Source organism: Octopus bimaculoides, chromosome 1, assembly GCF_046866305.1.
Source record: "Octopus bimaculoides isolate indiv1 chromosome 1, ASM4686630v1, whole genome shotgun sequence".
Lineage (NCBI taxonomy): Eukaryota > Metazoa > Mollusca > Cephalopoda > Octopoda > Octopodidae > Octopus > Octopus bimaculoides.
Genome location: NC_142928.1, coordinates 160,539,727 through 160,560,453, shown reverse-complemented (window position 1 = coordinate 160,560,453; position 20,727 = coordinate 160,539,727). Strand labels below are relative to the sequence as shown.

The 20,727-nt window shown below is 33.5% G+C and overlaps 2 protein-coding genes across 3 annotated transcripts in view; one reads left to right on the top strand and one right to left on the bottom strand.

The window, feature by feature from the left end:
• LOC106881006 (RNA helicase Mov10l1) overlaps nucleotides 1-7,919 on the top strand; it is a 37,805-nt gene extending 29,886 nt beyond the window's left edge. The window contains exons 18-22 of one of the 2 annotated variants that reach the window (XM_089361586.1): nucleotides 399-548; nucleotides 1,091-1,198; nucleotides 2,105-2,245; nucleotides 4,162-5,793; nucleotides 6,026-7,919. In XM_089361586.1, the coding sequence (XP_089217712.1) occupies nucleotides 399-548; nucleotides 1,091-1,198; nucleotides 2,105-2,245; nucleotides 4,162-4,260 (498 nt within the window). In that variant the 3' untranslated portion in view covers nucleotides 4,261-5,793; nucleotides 6,026-7,919. Of the gene's footprint in view, nucleotides 1-398; nucleotides 549-1,090; nucleotides 1,199-2,104; nucleotides 2,246-4,161; nucleotides 5,794-6,025 lie in introns of those variants that run through there. The other variant, XM_014931192.3, reaches the window with a different exon arrangement.
• Nucleotides 7,920-11,882: 3,963 nt separating this feature from the next.
• LOC106881001 (dynein axonemal heavy chain 3) overlaps nucleotides 11,883-20,727 on the bottom strand; it is a 172,777-nt gene continuing 163,932 nt past the window's right edge. The window contains exons 78-83 of the mRNA XM_052972117.2: nucleotides 19,845-20,027; nucleotides 18,257-18,349; nucleotides 17,330-17,503; nucleotides 15,742-15,852; nucleotides 14,575-14,635; nucleotides 11,883-12,647 (exon numbers count right to left, since the gene is read on the bottom strand). Coding sequence (XP_052828077.1) covers nucleotides 12,502-12,647; nucleotides 14,575-14,635; nucleotides 15,742-15,852; nucleotides 17,330-17,503; nucleotides 18,257-18,349; nucleotides 19,845-20,027 — 768 coding nt within the window. The 3' untranslated portion in view covers nucleotides 11,883-12,501. The remainder of the gene's footprint in view (nucleotides 12,648-14,574; nucleotides 14,636-15,741; nucleotides 15,853-17,329; nucleotides 17,504-18,256; nucleotides 18,350-19,844; nucleotides 20,028-20,727) is intronic.

The window sequence follows — 20,727 nt, the reverse complement described above, 5'->3', positions numbered from 1 at the left end:
CTTTGAGGTCTTATGATGTATAAATCATCATCATCATCATCATCATCATCGTCGTTTAACGTCTGCTTTCCATGCTAGCATGGGTTGGACGATTTGACTGAGGACTGGTGAACCAGATGGCCACACCAGGCTCCAATCTGATTTGGCAGAGTGAGACTTTGTAGTGGACATAAGCATGTGGGTATTCTGAAATAGCTAAAAATTTTTCTTCCAAAAGGTAATTCTACTCACCTCTGCTGTTTTTAATTTGTTGAAACATATCAAGTAAGCTGCTCTACTGTTTGAACTTGTTTTATTAAATTGGTAAACTAATATAAATGCTTAATCTGATTCTTTGAAGAATTTACGAATTCTTTCAGCTTCAGTTTTAACTTATACTTTATTTTTTATATTTTTAGGGTGAAGATTTGAGGGAAGGCAACTGTCCTTCATGGTTTAATCCTTTTGAGACTGTGCAAGTAGTGAGATATTTGCAAGGCCTTTTAGCTGATTACAGCTCTTATTTGACTGAAGAAGATATCGGTATTATTACTCCTTATAGAAAACAGGTATGTAGTTGGAATTTCAAATTTATAACTAATGTTAGCATTGAAAGTCTGGCAACTGTTTTTATTACTGCTTTTGTAGGATAACCTTGTCAAAGCAGGTGTATTCTTGTTCACTTCCCTAATATATAAACCAGGATGATTTAGAATAAATTGCTTTTCAATGTATGTAAGCTATTAAAGCTGTTCTAGTTCTTGTGAGTTCTGTGTTAGATGTATGTTATCACTGAAATCTTCACGAGTGGCACACATATCCAGCTAACTGGATATGGCACACTTCCATCAGGGGTAGGAAGACTCTGCTATAGTTTCTGATGTGTTATCAGATATGTTAGGTATATCTGTTGGGTGGATTGCTTTGTGAGCTATATTTTGGGTGGAGTACCATCTGGGTTGTGTGTTGGGTGGAGTGCTGCATGGGTGGTTGTATTTGAATTTTGCTTTTTTTTTTATATATATATATTTTCATAGTTTTTGTTGTTTGTTTTATCTTCTACAATTAACCATAGAATTACTGTAGAGATCTTTTTTTGTTGCTATTACAGGTAGAGAAGATTCGTATGTTATTGTCCCACCTTGGCCGAGATGTTGTAAAAGTTGGTTCTGTTGAAGAGTTCCAAGGTCAAGAAAGGAAGGCAATAATAATTTCAGCAGTAAGTATTACTGATGCTATTACAGGTAGCTTGAAATTCTGTTACCTAACTGACATAATTTTTTGCCAAAGACAGTTAGTGATAGTTAGGTTGTTAAAGTTTCAAGTATGTGAAATGTAAGGAGTGTGATATTGTATGGCAGACGGTCATGAGCAATAAATGTAGAGGGTTTACAATGAGTGGAGAAAAATATTTTATGTTGCCTTTTGGATGTGTAATGTTAACTTATAAGAAAAGCTGAGATAGTGACCTGACATTAAAAACATTGTTAGTTCTATGTAGAAGAGATGACTATAAGATTATTGTTTCATGGACTTACCACTTCTTTTTAATATTTACTCCTATTTTTGGATTGATTTTCTTGAAAAATATAACTCCAGTAATTTTTCTGATAAGCATAATATAAATTTGGCAAATTTAGAGGATAAAATACGAATGGTGCTGGCGGTGGTAGATATTGTTTTAGCCCCAGGTCATCCTTAAATAAGCAAACCTATCATCAGAGACATTCTTGCTATAACCAGTCTGTCCTTTTAGGGGTATATAGAAGTACATTGTGTTCTATCAGGGAGATTTGACTGTTATTTCTAGCAAGTCAAGTGGCTATATAGAGGCTTTCTTGTTTGGTCCATGGTGGTATATGTGAAAATAATTGATGGTTGTTATATTGTTAACTCCAGGTCAACCTCAAAGAAGGAAACTTATGAGAAAAAGCACCTCAACCATGACATCTCTAGTTTTTAGTGGTTTATAGGATTATACTATTTAATGTCTCTCCTTAGGGTGTGACTTAAGTGTTTGACTGCTATTTCTAACAAATTGAGCAACCATGTGAAGGCTCCATCATCATACATCTCATCTTTTGAATTTGATTCCAACTTTCTAATTACTTTTATTCCCTCATAGGTTCGTACCAATGAAGAACTAATGAACTTTGATCAGCGTCACATTTTGGGTTTCCTTTGCAACCCCAAGCGTTTCAATGTGTGCATAACCCGTGCTCAAGCACTGCTCATAATTGTAGGCAACCCCTATGTCTTGATGCATGTAAGTAAGCACAAGGATTTCTTGTTATTATATCATAATTTGTTGTACTCTTGTGAATCTCCAGTAACTTGACAGAGTTCTCTTGGATTTGAGAATTTAGGGAATGTTTTTTTTTATGGTGGGGAGGATATTGGTGTCAGTAAATGGCTGAGATTATGGTGTGGAACACATAATAATGAGTTTAAACTTTAAATTTTCCTTTTGTCATTGACCTGTGTGTCTGAGCAAAGTCCATATCTGTATTTATTGACATCTCCGTAGCTGAAAGCAAGTTATATTCCTTAAAAGTTGTATTGTTAGCAGTAGGAAAAAGTCCAATGTATGCTGCAATAAAGAAATGGAAAACTATGGCTCCTAATGATGTACTTCTCTAACATGCAACTCTTATTTACAATCAAAACTCAAACTGAAAGCTGTATCCTCCTTTGTCAAATTATATGCATAAGTAATACACTGTTATATATTTGTAGAATCAACATGTGTTAGGATGTTCTGGAATGATGTAGTTGTGGACAAAGGCTGACTTAATTTGTTGCAGTGATGTGATGAATGAATGAATAATGGAAGTGTATGTAGGTCTGTCATGAGACCTAACACTAATACAGTCAGTTTGACTTGGCTTTCAATGGCATATTTGTGACTGAAATTACAACATTCTCCACTGAATAGAATGCTGGTCTATCACAGGGTTAACTTCCCAGCTATTACTGGGACTGATTTACAACTGAGTGGATTGGAACCAGATGAAATTGAGTGTTTTGCTTAAGAACACAACACACCTGGTCCAGGAATTTAAACTACACTTTTATGATTGTGAGTGCAACACCCCAACCACTAAGCCATGTTCTTAATGAGAGTAGTGCAACAAAACAGTTTGAAGCTGATGTTAGTATAGTCGTGTAGAAAGAAGGGTTATTGTTCAACATTAAAATAGAGAACAATTTGATGGTTATTTGACCAGCATTGAGCAGAGTATGCTTACCAACCCATGAAATTGCATGTTTCTGAATTTTTATTTTTTTGATATAAAAAAAATGCAAGTGATAAGGCGTTTTCTGTTTAGCTTGTCAAAGAAAGTGAGACAGTGCTTGTATCATTTGCTAGCCTTCCAAGATTGCTACATTTGAGTCAATCGATGTTCAGCTTGAAGTTTTGTAGGTTGATGTCTGATTGTAAAGATTAGGCAGTGGAGGAGCATCACAGAATCACACTTGTAAAGATTTGGTTATGTTTAAGTACACAGACAAACATATGAATACAGCAAGAGGAGAATATTTTAAAACTTCTTGTTTCTTATTATGTAGATATATTACTTCACTCAGTATTCAATACATATTAATTTTAGTATTTGTTCAGAACTAAAGATTTTATGATTATATAATTACAAAACAGTTCTTACATGATGGCCACAACATTTAAGTGGAAACTCAGAGATAATAATATTGCACTGTTATGTTCATTTTTAAGTGAAGAACCTTTCTAGGCTGAAAGGATTTGGGTAATTTAATTCAAAAGGTTGCTAGTTTGTTGTTGGTGAGAGAGCTGGAATAATGTTATTGAAAATGTTGATATTCACTTTACTCCATATTACTTTTCAGCCCTCTGTACCACAATAACAGCTGGTATATGGCACTATCGACATTCACCCTAATCAAGCTGAAACTATTTTTTAATACAGTATGTCTAGGATTATACAAAGTGGTAGCATTTAATTTGAGGTTGTTTTGGTTCCTGTTTTTAGCAGATTGAACCAAGATATGAGTAAAAGTTTTCATATGAGTAGATATGAGTAAAAATTTAGGTCCAAAGTAATCAATCAGATATTCTCTCATAGGGATGTGGGGATGGAATAACCTTGTACTTCCATTAGAAATTGTTAATGTTGTAATTTATTAAAATTTTTGTTTATTTTCCAGGATTTCTATTGGTTAACATTATTGAAGTACTGTGTAGAGAATGATGCTTACGTTGGCTGTGAACTTCCTGAGAAAGTGACTGCCGCTTGTGATTCTTGACAATTTTTTCTCCCTCCTGTTGCTCAACCTCAGAAACTTTCTTTGTTGCACACATACATACAGAAATGCATAAATATACACAACAAAACCTTGTGAAGTAATAGAATGTTTTTAAAACAGCTGGAAAGAAATGCACTGGTCTGTGATAATACATAAACACTTGTACACAAACAGTAAATAGAAGATTGATTTTATTTATAAGTAACCAGTGAGCCGACACCTTAGTTGCTCCTGAGTTCCCGCCCCTAAATCTGCCTTCTTGCTCACTTGAAACAAATGACTATTTTCTACAACTGGTTTAGCACACAATCCCATCTCCATATTTTCACACCCTCCATTTCTCATTTCTCCTGAATCAACATCTTGTTAGTGAAAACTCTGAAACTGATGCTAAGTTTATATTATGATTTTTATGGGGTATGATTTGAGTAGAGAGCACTGATGCATCAGACCTCATTGCCTAAAACACCTTAGAGTATTTTGTTTTGTAATTTTGTCCATTTTTGTTTTGGGTTTAAATCTTTTTTTAGTTTGTTTTGCATTTCATCCTAGAGAGATTGATACCAGAAGATCATACTGGAATGTATAGGCCTGCTCAATTAATTGTACACTGTGCCTCCAAAAGCTGGTCATCCTGAGCTTAATCAATTGAAATTATTATCTTAATTGTTATTAACAGAATAGATAACATTAATATCCTAGAGTTAACTCAGCCAACTTTTCAACACCCCTACACATTTTTGGCCCTTTGCCAATATGTAAAGTTATTATTGTGTGATGTGCATAGTAGAGCAGATAGAAGATGAATGAATGGCTGCTAATGTTCTGTTGGAACAGTATGAACAATGCACCCCATTTCTTTCCTCCTAGGATTTCATAGTCATGTTTTCATTTACAATATCATCACCACCAACATTAGTATGACAAGTACCCTAACACAAGAAGCAACTACCTGGTGTAGTTTCTGTGAACTTGCTTCAGCTCCTAATTAAAATTGATTTCTTATTACCATTATTGCTCATGACTAAAGCATGAACCTTACATTTCATTCACTACACTATAATTTTTTTTCTTTTTTTCATAATTGGAGGTAGCTGAGAGCAGAGCACTAGCCTAAATACAATTTTTGAATGTATTTTTTATCTTCTTTGACTTCAAGTTCAGATCTTGTCATAGTTGACTCCACCTTTTATATTTTTCTGGGATTGATAAAATAAATACCATTGGTAAACTGATTTTAATTCAGATAATTACAATTTTCCAGTGTAAAAGTCTCCACTTGGATTAATGAAAATAAGAGGGACTAAAAGTATTCATGAATTGAGCTGATAGATTACTTATTCCCTTATATATATGTGGCCTTGGACAAATGTAAGAAATTATGGATCTTTTTTAAAATGGGGGCCACATTTTTCATTAACGAAACACTTTGAAACTGGGAACACTGGTAGAATGTGTCATATAAAACATCTTTTTCTCTTAGACTTCTTTAAAAAAAAAGAAATCCATAAATTATTCCATGTTAAAGTTGTCGTATTTCTGTAATTTCAACCAATCACTGACGTCCATTCAGCCGATATACATTAAGTGCCGACTACATAAACGATTCTGAAACAATTAACCCTAACCCTAACTCTAACCCTAACCCTAGGGTTAGAGTTAGGGTTAGGGTTAAAGCAAATTTAAAATGAAAAAAGCAAATAAAACGAAGAATCGTTTGTTTATGTAGTCGGCACTTAATGTATATCGGCTGAATGGACGTCAGTGATTGGTTGAAATTATCGAAATAAGACAATTTTTTACATGAAATAAATTCGAATACAAAAATATTTTTCTGTTCTATAACACAAAATAGATAAGTATACGAAGTTTGAAAGTCTTTCGGTACCAAAAGCACTACGTAAAACATTAATGAAAAATGTGGCCCCCGTTTTAAAAAAGATCCGAAATTATTATTACTGACCTCTCATCTATTCTGTGACTTGGTTTATTCTCGTTTAAAGCAATTTTACTTCAGTTAGCTTGGTAATACTCTTGTGAGAACTACAACTGCTTTAACATCCCATTCTTCTCCCCTATAAATTCGTAGCTTTGTACTTAGAAACAAAAATTATTATTATTATTATGGGAAATTGGCAGTGTCGCACAAATATGCCTTATGGTATTCATTCTGCCTGTTCATCTATTGAGTTCAAATCTCCCTGATGTCAGCTTTGTATTCCATGGTTGGCAAAATAAAGTATCAGTCAAATACTGTGATTGATTTAACTGACTAACCATTGCTTCTCACAAATTTCAGGCCTTGTGCTTATTTTAGAAACAGTCTTCAGGGTGTCAGGCTGGTAGAATCATTAGAGCATTGGAAAAAGTGCCTTGCAGTATTTGTTCCAGCTCTTTACACACAGTTCAAATCCCACTGAGATCAACTGTACCTTTCATCCCTCCAGGGTTGATAAAATACAATATGAACTAGCCCACTCCTCTCGAAATTTCTTGCCTTATGCCTAAGTTAGGAACTGTTATTATTATTATGTATTCTCTATGAAAATAGAGTTGCTGTCCAGCACATTCTGTGACTTGAGTTTTTATTCCTGTTTGTGAGAGATATAACTGTCTTATCCTCCTCCCTATAAATTTGTAGCTTTGTGCTTAAATAATAAATTGTGCTTATATAATAAATTATTGTTATGAGGTGAATTGGTGGAATTGTTAGAGCGTCAAACAAAATGCCTTGAAATAGCTCTATATGTTCTGAGTTTAAATCCCACCAATGTTAACTTTACCTCTCATTCTTCTGGGATTGATAAAATATATCAATCCATTATTGGAGTTAGTATCATTGACTAACTCCACCAGATTTGTGGTCTTGTATCTATGTAAGAAAGTTGAATCATTATTACTGAATAAAAATACCTTGCTCTGTTTAGTTATGGTCATTTATGTTCAAATCTCACCAAAATTTATTCTTACCCTGCATCCCCTTTTGGGGGAATTCAGTCAGCTATAGCCCTCCTTAAATTTCTGGCTTTGTGCCAGTGTTAGAAACTTTTTAGTGAAGCAGAAATGAAGAGGGAAGTCAGCCATGACAAGATTTCAGTCAGGGAGACAGAAAAGGTAAAATTTTATATGCATTTAGTTTTGTGTCTCTGCGTTCAAGTTCAAACTCTGGTGTAGAAGACTTTAATAATATAAATATTTGTACATATACTGGAGTTAATTCAGTCAACTACACTACACTTCTGCAGATCTGTGGCTTTGTGCTAATGTATATATATTAAAAAAAAAAAAAATCTTTTTTCAATATATTTCATATTTTTTTCACATTGATGATTTATAATTACTAAAAATAAAATTGATTGCTGGACTTTTTAAAAAAAAACATTCTATTTCTTTTTTTCAACAAAATCTAAGAACAAAAATACTGATAACAACACATTAGCAAGACAATCTGTGGAATGGTAACAATTATTTTCATGTCTTTCTATTATATTGGCTAGTGAAGAATATATATGGAGATAGTGAGAAGCTGTGCTTTAACACTCCAAATAGTTTGTAATAACACTTCATCTCTACAATATTTCTCTCTCTCTTCCATCATTCACTTTTAAATTGTTTTTTATTTTTACTGTTATGCTGAATAAATATGTTGCCGTTATACATATAAACTTTTTGTTATAATGTGCTAATGATGCTGTGATATATAATTATTACAGTTATAATGAGATATACATTGTAGTTTTATTTATTATTATAAATGTAGTTACATCAATAAACAATGTATTTATAACAAAAACAATTTCTGATCTAATAATAGAATTTTCTTCTATAATATTTAATAATAGTAAAAAACATGTGTTTGAGAAGTTTGCTTTGCATCTACATTTCTTGAGTGCAATGCTACTACGTAACACTTTGGGCATGTCTCTTCTATTATAACCTAGAGTTGACTAATACCTCTCCATTTTGTAATGGCATGGTTCTGTACTAGAAAAGTGCCTCAACAGAGTAATTTGCCATACGTGCAAGTTTCCCCCTCTTAGCATTTAAACTAGCTGTATCAGGCCCAAATAAACAATCATATCATTGAAATCTCAAAACAAGAGAACACCTGATTAATTTGAAAACAATGAATAAATAAGCATTATTTTTGACTGGGTTATGTGAAGGCTAAAGAGTTAATGGGAAGGCAAGGGCTTTCCTGCTTGACTAGTGTCATTATAGTCGTTGCTGCCAGAATACAGAGGGCCTGAATAAATACCACCAAGCATCTCATCTGATGCTCTAATAATTCCATGAACCTGAATCAATCTGGCACTTTATATATACGGGTGTAAATACCTTATAGTTTTTACATCTTTACAAGAGACTTAGTCTGGTATTTCATTGAATGGATATGTTCCTCTATGCACTAGGGATGATGATATTGACTAAAACTTTTGAAGACCTTGCCTAAGCATGACTGAAACCACTAAAAGAAAATTATGACAGTAAAAATTCTATCAGCTGCATTGATATGAAATTGTTCTATGTCCCTTTTAACCCTTTAACATTTAAATTGGCTATGTCTAACTTAAATATTCTTTGTTTTCTGTTCAAACTGGACAGATCCAGCTTCTCACACCAACTCCACAATGTCATTCTAAAAGTCAAGCCATGTAACCGAAATCTCAGCGTAATGATACAATACAAAATTAATTCAAAACAATGTGAATTAATGAGCATTACATATGACAGAGTAATCTGAATGTTAAAGGGTTAATGTTAATTAAATGTAGTTAGAATAAAATTCTGAGATGTGATCTGAGAATTCATTTCTTTTGAACTTAGTGATTATATTAATATTTTGTAGTTGCAACAACATTGTAGTTATAATACTTTAGATGCTTTATTTATTAGCAGTACTACCACTGGTTTCATTTGGAAAGTTCACATTTTTCAAGTTCTCTACTTAAGAACACTGGTTGTTGCATCCATGGTAGATTAGACTACCAATATGGACATGACTACAAGCATTTTTAAGTGCAGTACTTGCAAAATGCCATTGGTAGTACTGTTAATCCACAATATCCACCAAATGCAGTGTAGAAGCATTCTCTCTCTTTTCAATACTATTGTGTGTATGTGTATATATATATATATATAAAATTTCATTTGACTGTCATGCTTTAAAAATAAACTTTAAACTTCATTATATATAAAATGTTTAATTTGATGATAAAACATCTATGGCTAGAATTGTAGAGCACAGATGTATTACAAATAACATGGAAGAGGAGAAATAAATGTAGGATGATGCAGAAAGATGGGAGACTGGGTGTATCTTCCCTGTTATCTAGAAAGTATGTTAATGCCGTGTGTTGAAGTTTTCATGGAACTCTATTCTTTCTACTATTAATGTTATTTCTACTACTATTATCTATTAAAATTGTTACTATTGCTGTTATTACTAATGCAATTACCATCACCATTTTGACTTGTACATAAACCTATATCAACGATATTGTAGATGTGAATATAAAAGAATTTATCCTCTTTGACTTGATGTGGTCTATTATTGTCTTTCATTGAATCTTTACGTTGTGCCCATGTCATGTTTTTGTTTGTCTTTTTCTATGTCCTCCTTTCTATGTTTTTAACTTTGTTATATTTCTTTAAAATTTGATTATAACCCAACTAATAATTGCATTATCTTGATTTGTTGAATGTCCAATGTGATCCTGATAGATGATATTCTAGCGGCCTTGTGAGAGGGGCAAAACCATTTCAGAAGGTATTGTCTGATGCACTGACTTTTTGTTATCCCATACACAAATACTATCTTTTACTTGTTTCTAGCATTGGACTGTGGCCAGGCTGGGGCACTACCTTGAAGGGTTAGGTCAAACAAATCGACCCCAGTATTTATTTTTTTAAGCCTGGTACTTATTCTATCAGTCTCTTGTTGAACTGCTAAGTTACAGAGATGTAAACAAACCAACACTAATTGTCAAACAGTTATAGTGGACAAGCACATACACATATATACACAATGGGTTTCTTTCACATTCGTTCAAATCTCTTGAGGCTACAGTAGAAGGCACCTGTCCATGGTGCTACATAGTGGGACTGAAATTGGAACCATGTGGTTGGGAAGTAAACCTATCACAGCCACATTTGCACCTATATATATTATGCTTGTAAAATATATATTATTTATATATATATATATATATATAGTGTGTGTATACACATATGCTTATACACACTGTAGGTGTATAATATCAATCACATTTGGAGAAAATATGGGTTTGTATTCCATGGGCAGCCTTTGACTTTTTTTGCACCCCACTATTTATACTGATTCCAGATTTGCTTCAAGTTCCAATGTTAAAAACTATTTGTTTCATGTCTCTTGAATTTCCTAAATTCCTAAAATGTAAACAACATACAAATCTTGCTGCTAGGAACAAAGCTTCTAAAACAGGAGAAATTTGAATGATTGCTTCCTACAATTGTAGAATGTCCGTCATGTTTACGAAAGATGTGAGTTCATGCCTCAAAGGCAGCCTTCAACTTTTTCCATCCAAGGGTTTTTTAATCCAATATTTATACTTTATATATAGTTTTATCTACTTTGAGTTCTACTGTTAATGGTTTATTTAACATCTTGGAGTTTCTAAATTCTTTTGATGCAAACAATATGAATATTTTATCATTTCTCTTGTGCATATTGATACTAATAACTTAGTGTTAGAAAATATACACATGCTTCAGACTAAAATGTCAGTTGAGTACAGAGCAGTAGGAAGAAATTAGATAAATGACAAGGGAATAAAAAAAAATTGTCATGAACTTCATTAGCTTATTACTGTTTCTGCTTTAAGATGTAATACACTCATAATTAAGTGCTTGTGTATCACCCTATTGTTTCACCTGAGCTTTAAAAATGAAGTGCACATATATTTTGTATCAATGTAAACTAAGCTTGTGGCAACTATTGCAAAAATTTTGTCATCTCCAGCTTTCTCTTACCTCTCTTGGTTACTTTTATATGGCCAAGGTTAATCATATAAATACAATGGATAAAGTCTCTATGAATGTTTTATGAAATATATTTCTAGTGGAAATGTGTGATTTTAAATGTATTACCAATACTAAATATGAATACCAGAGAAATGAGAGGTATGGTTGTTGATACCATTTAACTTTATTAGCTCTAATTGACTAGATCTATGTTCTAAGACATTCCAATTGTGACCATCCAAACTTTTTTTTAGTCCTATTGACAAATGTGTACTTTTGAAGACGAGCAGAATGAAAAATCTGTTACTTGAAAAACAGATTAGGGTTAGTGACAGGAAGGGCATTTGGTCATAAAGCAATATCTCAATAAGTATCCATGCAACCCATGTTAGCATAAAAAAACTGGGGTAATAGAATGAAAAAAATGAAGTAATGTGTGTTTTAAAGAATGTTTGGCTCTTTTTTCTAGCAGATAGGGCATCTATGTAAAAGCTTCCTCAATAAAGACAGATGATGTATGTGAAGTGGAATTTGAATCCCAGATCATAATACAGCTAGTCTGATCCATTACTTTTTGGGAAAATTTCTATAACTATTGATAAAAGAATCTCGATAAAGGATTAAACAAATCAAATATGGTTTTTATTGTGAATTAATATCTGTAAGTAGATGACAATATACATTGGATGAAAATAGCAATGAAATTTTATTTATAAGTTATTATTATTATAAGTTTGATATCTCAAATTTGTAGCTGAGAATTAATAGGAAATTTTGTTATTTATACTTTCCCTATGCACAATTATGATGGTGAAGCAATTCCATGCAGGAATTGAAATTGGATTTCTGTTTTGTGGCATTCACCACTTCAACAAAGGTATATGCTTAGGGAGTTAGCGTTTAATTTTCATGTGTTTGTTCAGTTTACTCTTGCATAAGTTGCACTATTTTATACTTGATTTCAAATGGCAAATTTGGGTGTGACTTATACATGGGGAAAAGCTACAACTATGAAGGGGAAACCTTTAGCATGAAGATTTAATATTAATTAGGGCTGCAATTTATACATGAGTAAATATGGTAATTCTCCTTTCGGACCTTTCATGCTGTAATTCTAGGAAGGATTATCTTGGTCATTTGTTACCTTTCTGTGAGTTTTTCTTGCTCAGTTGGTGTAGATATGAGCTGAAAGTGGTGTTTATGCTGTTACTGTTTCATCAATCCATTATATCTGACGAGTTAATTATCAAGTTGACAAAGCAAAGCGACCCCTTGGTTTATCCAGTAATCCTCATCTCTGTTGCTTGGCAGTTGTATGGTCAGCACATAATTGGTAGAATGTCCAGTTGTAGATAAATTACCTCGTCTTGCACTTGTCTTATAAACTGCAACAAAACATTATTTACATTATTTACAATTGACAGATATTTGTCCTCATCTTGTTTGTTGTTAACACAACGTTTCAGGTGTCTTGGAGAAATTTCGAACCTGGGTTCTCATTCCTAAGGTATTTTTCGATGTTATTATTATCCAGGCCACTGACTGGAATCAAACTTGGAATCTTGGGGTTAGTAGCTCGTGCTCTTAACCACTATGCCATATGCCTGGGCATATAGCATAGTGGTTAAGAGTGCGGGCTACTAACCCCAAGATTCTGAGTTCGATTCCAGGCAGTGACCTTAATAATGATAATAACAACATCGAAAATACTTAAGGAATGAAAACTCAGGTTCAAACTTTCCCTAAGACACCTGATGAAGGCTGGAGGGTATATCAGCCGAAACGTTGTGTTAACAACAAACAAGATGAGAACAAATATCCATCAATTGTAAATAATGTACATAATTCCTCATCTCTTAAATATAGAACTGTATTATGCAACAAAACAGTGTTACAGGAAAATAGTTCCAATTTAAAATAGGTAAAGCTGTTAATAAGAGATTGATCCCTTATCCTCAGTGAAGAGATCTGAACACTTATTTATTTACATTACATTAGATCATTATTAAAATATAATAATATTTATGTTACCAAGAATGGAAGCTCTTATTATTCCTGAGAAGAATTTCCCTTGATGTTTAACTTTCCCTGAATTTTTACTGAAAAAGATTGCTGTTTTTCACAGAGTTTTTGCTATCCAGTCAGTCGAGTAACTGATGACAAAAAGGTCTTACTTTCATTTTTTTATAACATTGTTTAATTTCACTAACAGTCACAAAACTTTGTTTTACTTATATTAATAGGTATGACTGTAGTTAAGCTTGCTTCACAACCATATGGTTCAGTGTTCAGTTCCACTGCTTGGCACCTTGAATGTCAAGCAGCCCCAGGCTGACAAAAGCCTTGTGAGTGGATTTGGTAGATGGAAACTGAAATAAGCCTGTTGTATATTTGTATTTTTGTGTGTGAGTTGGTCTTATCTTGTCTTGACATTGCATGATAGTTGTAAACAAGTGTCATTGTTGTACATCAGCATCGTATGTTTCTGGTCTTTTGTGAAACATGTTTTGTAATGGGAAAATAATTACCTTACTTGGAAACAGGTGAGGGTTGGACAGGAAGGGTATCTGGCTGTAGAAAATTTGTCACAACAAATTCCATCTGATCCATGCAAGCATGGAGAAGTGGACATTAAACTAATGATAATGATTTAACAGTAACAGTCAATTGGTATTTTAAAATTCAACATTCAAAGGGTATGCAGATCATTTATGAAAGTCCTTGTTATAATTCATTATGATAGCGAAAGAATGTAAGGGATGTTGGAATGTGTGCATGAGAGAAACAAGGTTGACTTGAGCCATACTTACTGACCAGATCAACTCTAAATGTGAGAGCCTCAACCTACAGTTTTTTATAGGTTCACTGGGCTCCAGTAAGCTATTTTAAAAAGAACATATGATTGGTTAATTTAAGATATCCTTTTCAACCAATCGTACCTCATACTCATCAATTCCTGTTTGACTGTGTTGGTACTCTCACTGTAGTCATTCAGTCTGTTTCAAAGTTTAAAATTCTGTGTATTTCTTTTGCGAGGCAATGATTTGCTCATTAACAAAAGTATGATTTGCCCACAACAAATAAAAACAATTCCCAATGTCTGAACTATAGTTAATTTTGAAAGCCAGCTATCATATTTTAATTCGAATTTATGTAAACGATGTTTTGTTATATATATGTGTGTGTGTTGTAGTGGTAGCATGATCAGACTACAAGATGAAAAAGCAATAATTTTTGTTTAATTTTATATGCGAATGATTTAGTTTATATCACCTTATCTCTTAGTAAAAAAAAAAAAAAAAAAATGTTTACCTGGACATTGATAATTTTCTTCTGCTTGAAATTCTTCCTTCTTTACTGGTTTTATCCATATCTAACTGTGAATTAAGGGTATAATCTTACTGAGTCAAAGTATCACCCACATTTGATGTCATATAGATCAATGATTATGAATATAATTTTGCTTAACCAAAGAGGCAAAAGAGATTCTATAAAAAAAGTCCTTAAATGACTTACTGGACCTGTTTTATGGAGTAATGTCTAGCATCTATTTGAGCTATTGTTAAAGCTAAACAGTAATTGTATTGACTTCTTCAAACTAAAAATACCCACAAAGGTTGAACATGGTTCTTACAACTTGCAGTGACATGTAACATGGTGTTGGTCATCAAATCTTCCTGGGGAAAATACAAAAGCGCTCCACCCATTGCCTTTCTTTGGATGTCTTTTACAACACACCATCGTGTTCGGTACTGCCAATTTTGAGAGAAAGAAAAATCAACTCCAGTACCTGACTGACTCTTAATCAACTTTGAAAGTATGAAAGGCAAAGTTAACTGCAGGAGAATTTGAATTCAGAGCACAGAAAATTTAAAATTATTTCAATATTTCAATACTGTAACAACAATATTCAATGCTGTCGTTCTGAGTTCAAATTCCACTGAGGTTGACTTTGCCTTTCATCCTTTCAGAGTCAATAAATTAAGTACCAGTTGCATACTGGGTCGATCTAATCAACTGGCCCCCTCCCCCCAAATTTCAGGCCTTGTGCCTAGAGTAGAAAAGAATATTCAATGCTGTAATAACTGCTTAAAATGTAGAATAGATGATATTGATGCAATTAATAGTAATCTATTTTGTCTCGCCTTAAGTTTCAGTGGTCAAAATCTTGTCTTGGTTGATCTTTTTGTTTTACATCCTTCTGTGAGTTTGATATATTCTATCAATGTGGTGGGAACCTTTTATAGTGTTTCTTAAAACCAAGCACATGATTCCACTTCCCTCAGTCAGTTTGCTGATAATAGGTTTGACTTCTATTTTTTTGATTGCATAATGGTAGCAATGACATCACTTGCTCATCAATATCCAAATGTTTAAATTTGAAAGCTTACTCATACCACAGTTAAAATGTATATATAAAACCATGCAAAAAAAAAAAAGTTCTATGGTCCTAAACTCTTATTAAAATTTGAAGGATACAATTGGCATCAAATCATAAAGAACTTTTGGTAGTGCTTCTGAAAGGATTCCAGCCTGTCGACACCAACATGCTCCTTCTAAGAACAAACCATTGATGTAAGCCCCTGTTATCTGAAATTAAGTATGAGGACAGTATTTTTTAAAGGAAAATGGTGCTTAGTGCAGTGCATTGTAAAACATAACATCAATATTTAAGATGGTATTTGAATTAAATTAAATAGGAGATGTACAAGTTCTCAGTGGTTAGCATGTCAGACTCACAATCATGGGTTAGTGAGTTTGATTTATGGACTGGGCTATGTGTTGTGTTCTTGAGCAAGACACTTTATTTTTACATTGCTTCAGTATACTCAGTTGTAAAAATGAGTTGCGATGTCACTGGTGCCAAGTTGTATAGGCCTTTGCTTTTTTTCCTTGGGTAACATCAGTGGCATGGAGAGGGGAGAGAAGCTGGTATGCACAGGCAACTACTGGTCTTCCATAACCAATTGTGCCTGGACTTGTGCCTCTGAGGGGAACTTCCTAGATGCAATTCCATGGTCATTCATGACTGAAAGGGGTCTTTAACCTTATATATATATATAAATTAGAAGAATCTTTGGATGAGACTACGCTCATACTCAAGTCAGCTAAACAAGACATTTGATTGGTTATTTATCTGAAACAATGTTCAGTTGGAACTTATTGAGGTTACTAAACAAATATCCAGTAACAAGGGCAAAGAAGAAACCATTACACATTGACCCATTTGAAATAGCAGCCAAATTTCTTGTGATTACAAAGCAGGGAGAGTTCCTTGCTAGAGAAAAAGATGGGATGGTTAAGGTTGGAACAACTTTGATTATTTAATTCAGTCTACTGAACCTGGAGATAAACTTCATCAACAGAAATAACTAGAATTTAACAATATCAGTAATAACTAGAATTTGAAAGTGATTGTATGCAGTTATTTGAATTACTAGAAATTGCAGTTAATTTTTCTTTAAAAAAAAAGACTTTAGAGAATGTAGTCCTAGCTAAACAAAAGGATGGGATGTCATGGGTGAAGTGCATTTGACCATATATCTGCTTCACCAGGGCTAATTTGGGGCTAATAAAGAACAACAACTAGAACATTAACAACAGTCTCCTAATCAAACACTAAAACGCAATATAGAAACAAAACAACTTGATTAATGATTTTAAATATAGCTGATTATCAGAAATATAAAAATGTGAGCATGCTACATAAAAAGCACCCAGTCCACTTTCTGAAGTGGCTGACATTAGGAATGGCATCCAGCTGTAAAAACCATGCCAAAACAGACAGTGGAGCTTGGTGCAGTCCTCTGGCTTGCCAGCTCCTGAAACTGTCTGCCCCATGCCAGCATGGAAGATGTACATTAAATGATGATGGAAATGATGATATATATGTTCCTCTAATATACCCTGCTCATGTAAATAACACCCAGTACACACTGTTAAATGGTTGGCATTAGGAAAAGCATCCCAGTGTAGAGGTTATGCACATATGAGATTGGTTTTTATAGATCTGAATGTTAACTCTTGTCACAGTAACTCATCTCAGAAATTAAAATTTGTAACTTACTGGTTTACTGGGCATTTCATGTTCTTGTTTCATGATCCTGAAGCTGAGTGTCAGGTGATCAATGGGGATTTTATGAGACCGAGCATAGTTTTGCATGACTCCCATCAGGAAAGACTGAGTGAAATAAAAACCAGATATCCAGAAGACTGTTGGTTGACCTTCAGATATCCAATGCTTAAAGAGTGAAACATTGCAAAAATAAATTCATTAGAAAAGACACCAGCCAAACAGTAGAAAATAGTTAGGATATTTAATTTAACTGTTTATAAGTTGCTACAAACAATATACATATACAGTTATTCATTCATGCAGCTTTACATCTGTTTTGGGTTAGATAAATATGTTATTAAAGCTTTGTTTTACTGCTGGATGCCTTCCTCTTACTAACCCTCACTTGTTTTTCAAATGAAGGATCTGTTATTCTATACATCTTTGAAGGAGTGAAGTGAGAAAATAATTTGTTGATAAGAGAAGTGACATCAGCATTTGTAGATCCAACTTTCATAGAAGCCAATGCAAAAGCAAACAAACACAGAGATACATAAGCATATGTTTGCACATATATACAAACACACACACAGAACTAGTTTGATGTGAGTATGCAGTAAGTTTAGAATAATTAGTACTCCAGAAGTTAATTCACTGTCCTATCACCTATCTCCTGTAACTGTGGCTATCTCTTCTGTTTCTCAGTCTATAATATTTTTTTCTCTCTACCTCAACATTTCTCTCATTTTTGTTCTTTTTTCTGCCTTGCTCCTCCACTCTTATACTCTAATTTTTTCACTTTCCATTCCAAAATATTCCCACATACTTTCACAGCTTATCTACATGTCTCTCGATCTCTCTTGTGTATTTTATTCTTTCCTCTCCTTCTTTCTATCTATCTCATACAGAACTAAATACAAAAAAATTCCAAACACATACATTGAAGAATTGTATTCGTGCAAGAAGGTCTGAAACATAACTCCCCAGAGGCTTCAAAGAAGGGTAAGATTTTTCTGCCCACACTGCTGGAACCTAAACATTGTAGGAAAATGAATAAAAGAACATTAATATATAAAATATCGTTTAGTATTAGATAAGTAATACATACGTTTACTATTTAATATAAAGTATTAACACATCATACATTTAATATCAGTTAACAATTAAATATACCATTAAACAATTAATACACCATTTATTCATATTTAGTTCTGGCTAAATAAAATTGAAGCTTCTTTTGAATTTTGATTGAAGAGATGGGGCCTCGAAACAAAAAGTTGCAGGGGGCCTCTAAAAGTCATGCAACAACCCTGGGAAGTACCATTTTAGCACTCAAAAACTGCTAGATTAATTTTCCTGTTATTTCTTGAAGGATTAAAAGTTTTGCTGTTCTATTGTTACTGACACAGTTCCACAATGGAATTGTGTCAGTTAACACCTTAAGAAATAATTTAACAGGTTTTGTGTATTTTTAGTTAGGTAAAATGTTTTTCCCATGATGTAATTGCTGAATTAATGTAATATTCTTAATATTAGATTAAAGATTATTATATCATTTATTTGACATTTGATAGTGCTTGTGCCATGTAAAAAACATTCATGCCAGTGCCATATGAATAACACCTGTGCTAATGTTGCATTAACAATACCTATGTCAGTGCTACATTAACAGCACTCATGATGATGCTGTATGAAAAGCATCCATGTCACTACCATGTAGAAAGCACCAGTGCCAGTGTCACATATAAAGTACCCATGCAGGTACTACATGTAAAACACCCATGCCAATGCCACATTAAAAGTACCTAGTGGTTGGTATTAGGAATGGCAACTAGCTGTAGAAAGCAAGCCAAAATAGACAGCTGCAGCCTGGGCAACTCTCTGATGTCGTTTGTGAAGCTATCAAACCATCCGACCCATGCCCTCATGGAAAACAAATGTTAAATGATGATGATGACTGTTATTTAATTTTGACATGTCATACAACATTTATATGGCTTACATTTGATATTGTATATCAATATTTTGTCAGAGAGAAAGACAGAAAGTTGACAGAATCATTAGCATGCTGGACAAAATGCTTAGCAGCATTTCACCTGTCTCTGTTCTGAGGTCACCTTTATCTTTCATCCTTTTGGGGGTCAATGAAATAAGTATCAGTTAAGTATTGGGGTTGATGTAACTGACTTCCTCACTCTTAAAAATTGCTGGTGTTGTGCCAAAATAAGAAAAGAATATTTTGTCAGAGAGGTGGAATGTAAAATACACCATTTTGAGCGTGGCCGTTGCCAGTACCTCCTGACTGACCTTCGTGCCAGTGGCACGTAAAAGCACCCACTACACTCTCGGAGTGGTTGGCATTAGGAAGGGCATCCAGCTGTAGAAACTCTGCCAAATCAGATTGGAGCCTGGTGTAGCCATCTAGTTCACCAGTTCTCAGTCAAATCGTCCAACCCATGCTAGCATGGAAAGCGGACGTTAAACGATGATGATGATGAAGGTGAGAGAAATTAAAGAAAATGCCTACCTTGCCGACAATCATACTGTTAACAATCCTCTCCAATTTGGCTGACATCACTACTAAGCCATAGATAGCTTTCTGAATCTCCTCCAGACTCCATATGATCACTTTTAGTAATCTGTTAAAGCGTAACAACTCTTGTACCAGTACTGTATTCATTGATTCATGATAACTGACTGCATATTTCTTCTGAAGAGATAAACAGAGGACAGTTGTTTTTATGGTTGTGTATTGAATATATTTGATTGGAATAAATAAATTGTAGTGATAATTATTATCATTATCATCATTATTATTATCATTGATTGGCAATCTTCATATCTTACTCAATATGAATGTATTATTAGAATGCTGAATACTGCAGTATTCACCTTAAGAGATTCTCTCATATAGATGCATAGTGCAAAGATTACACACAGCAGGCAAGAACCGTCTGGCACGGGTACCAAAACTGCCAGATCACATGATGGAGGAAGTTAAAAGAATGTTAATAGAAGCAACAAGTAAAATGAATTATATATAAATCTTCCTTTTATTTCCTAAATATCAACAACTGATTTTCATGGTCAAATAATGCAATAAAGATTAAACTGCACATGTTTTGTGAATACAGCTTAAAATATGAGAAGATTCATACATAGGGTATATTACTGAAAATATTACATTGGAAAATAAATACTTTGCACAACAAAATTTATAAACATGCATTTGTGAGAATGTACATTGATAAGTCCATTAGATAATTTATGTTGTAGAAATGTTATTTAGAAAAATGAACATAGATACTTTCATCTTTTTATTTCAGTGGAATAATTTGTGCTACAGTGTTAAACATGTGCCAGCAAATAAATGGCTTGTGATAAAAAGGAAAGTCAGATAAGTGTATATG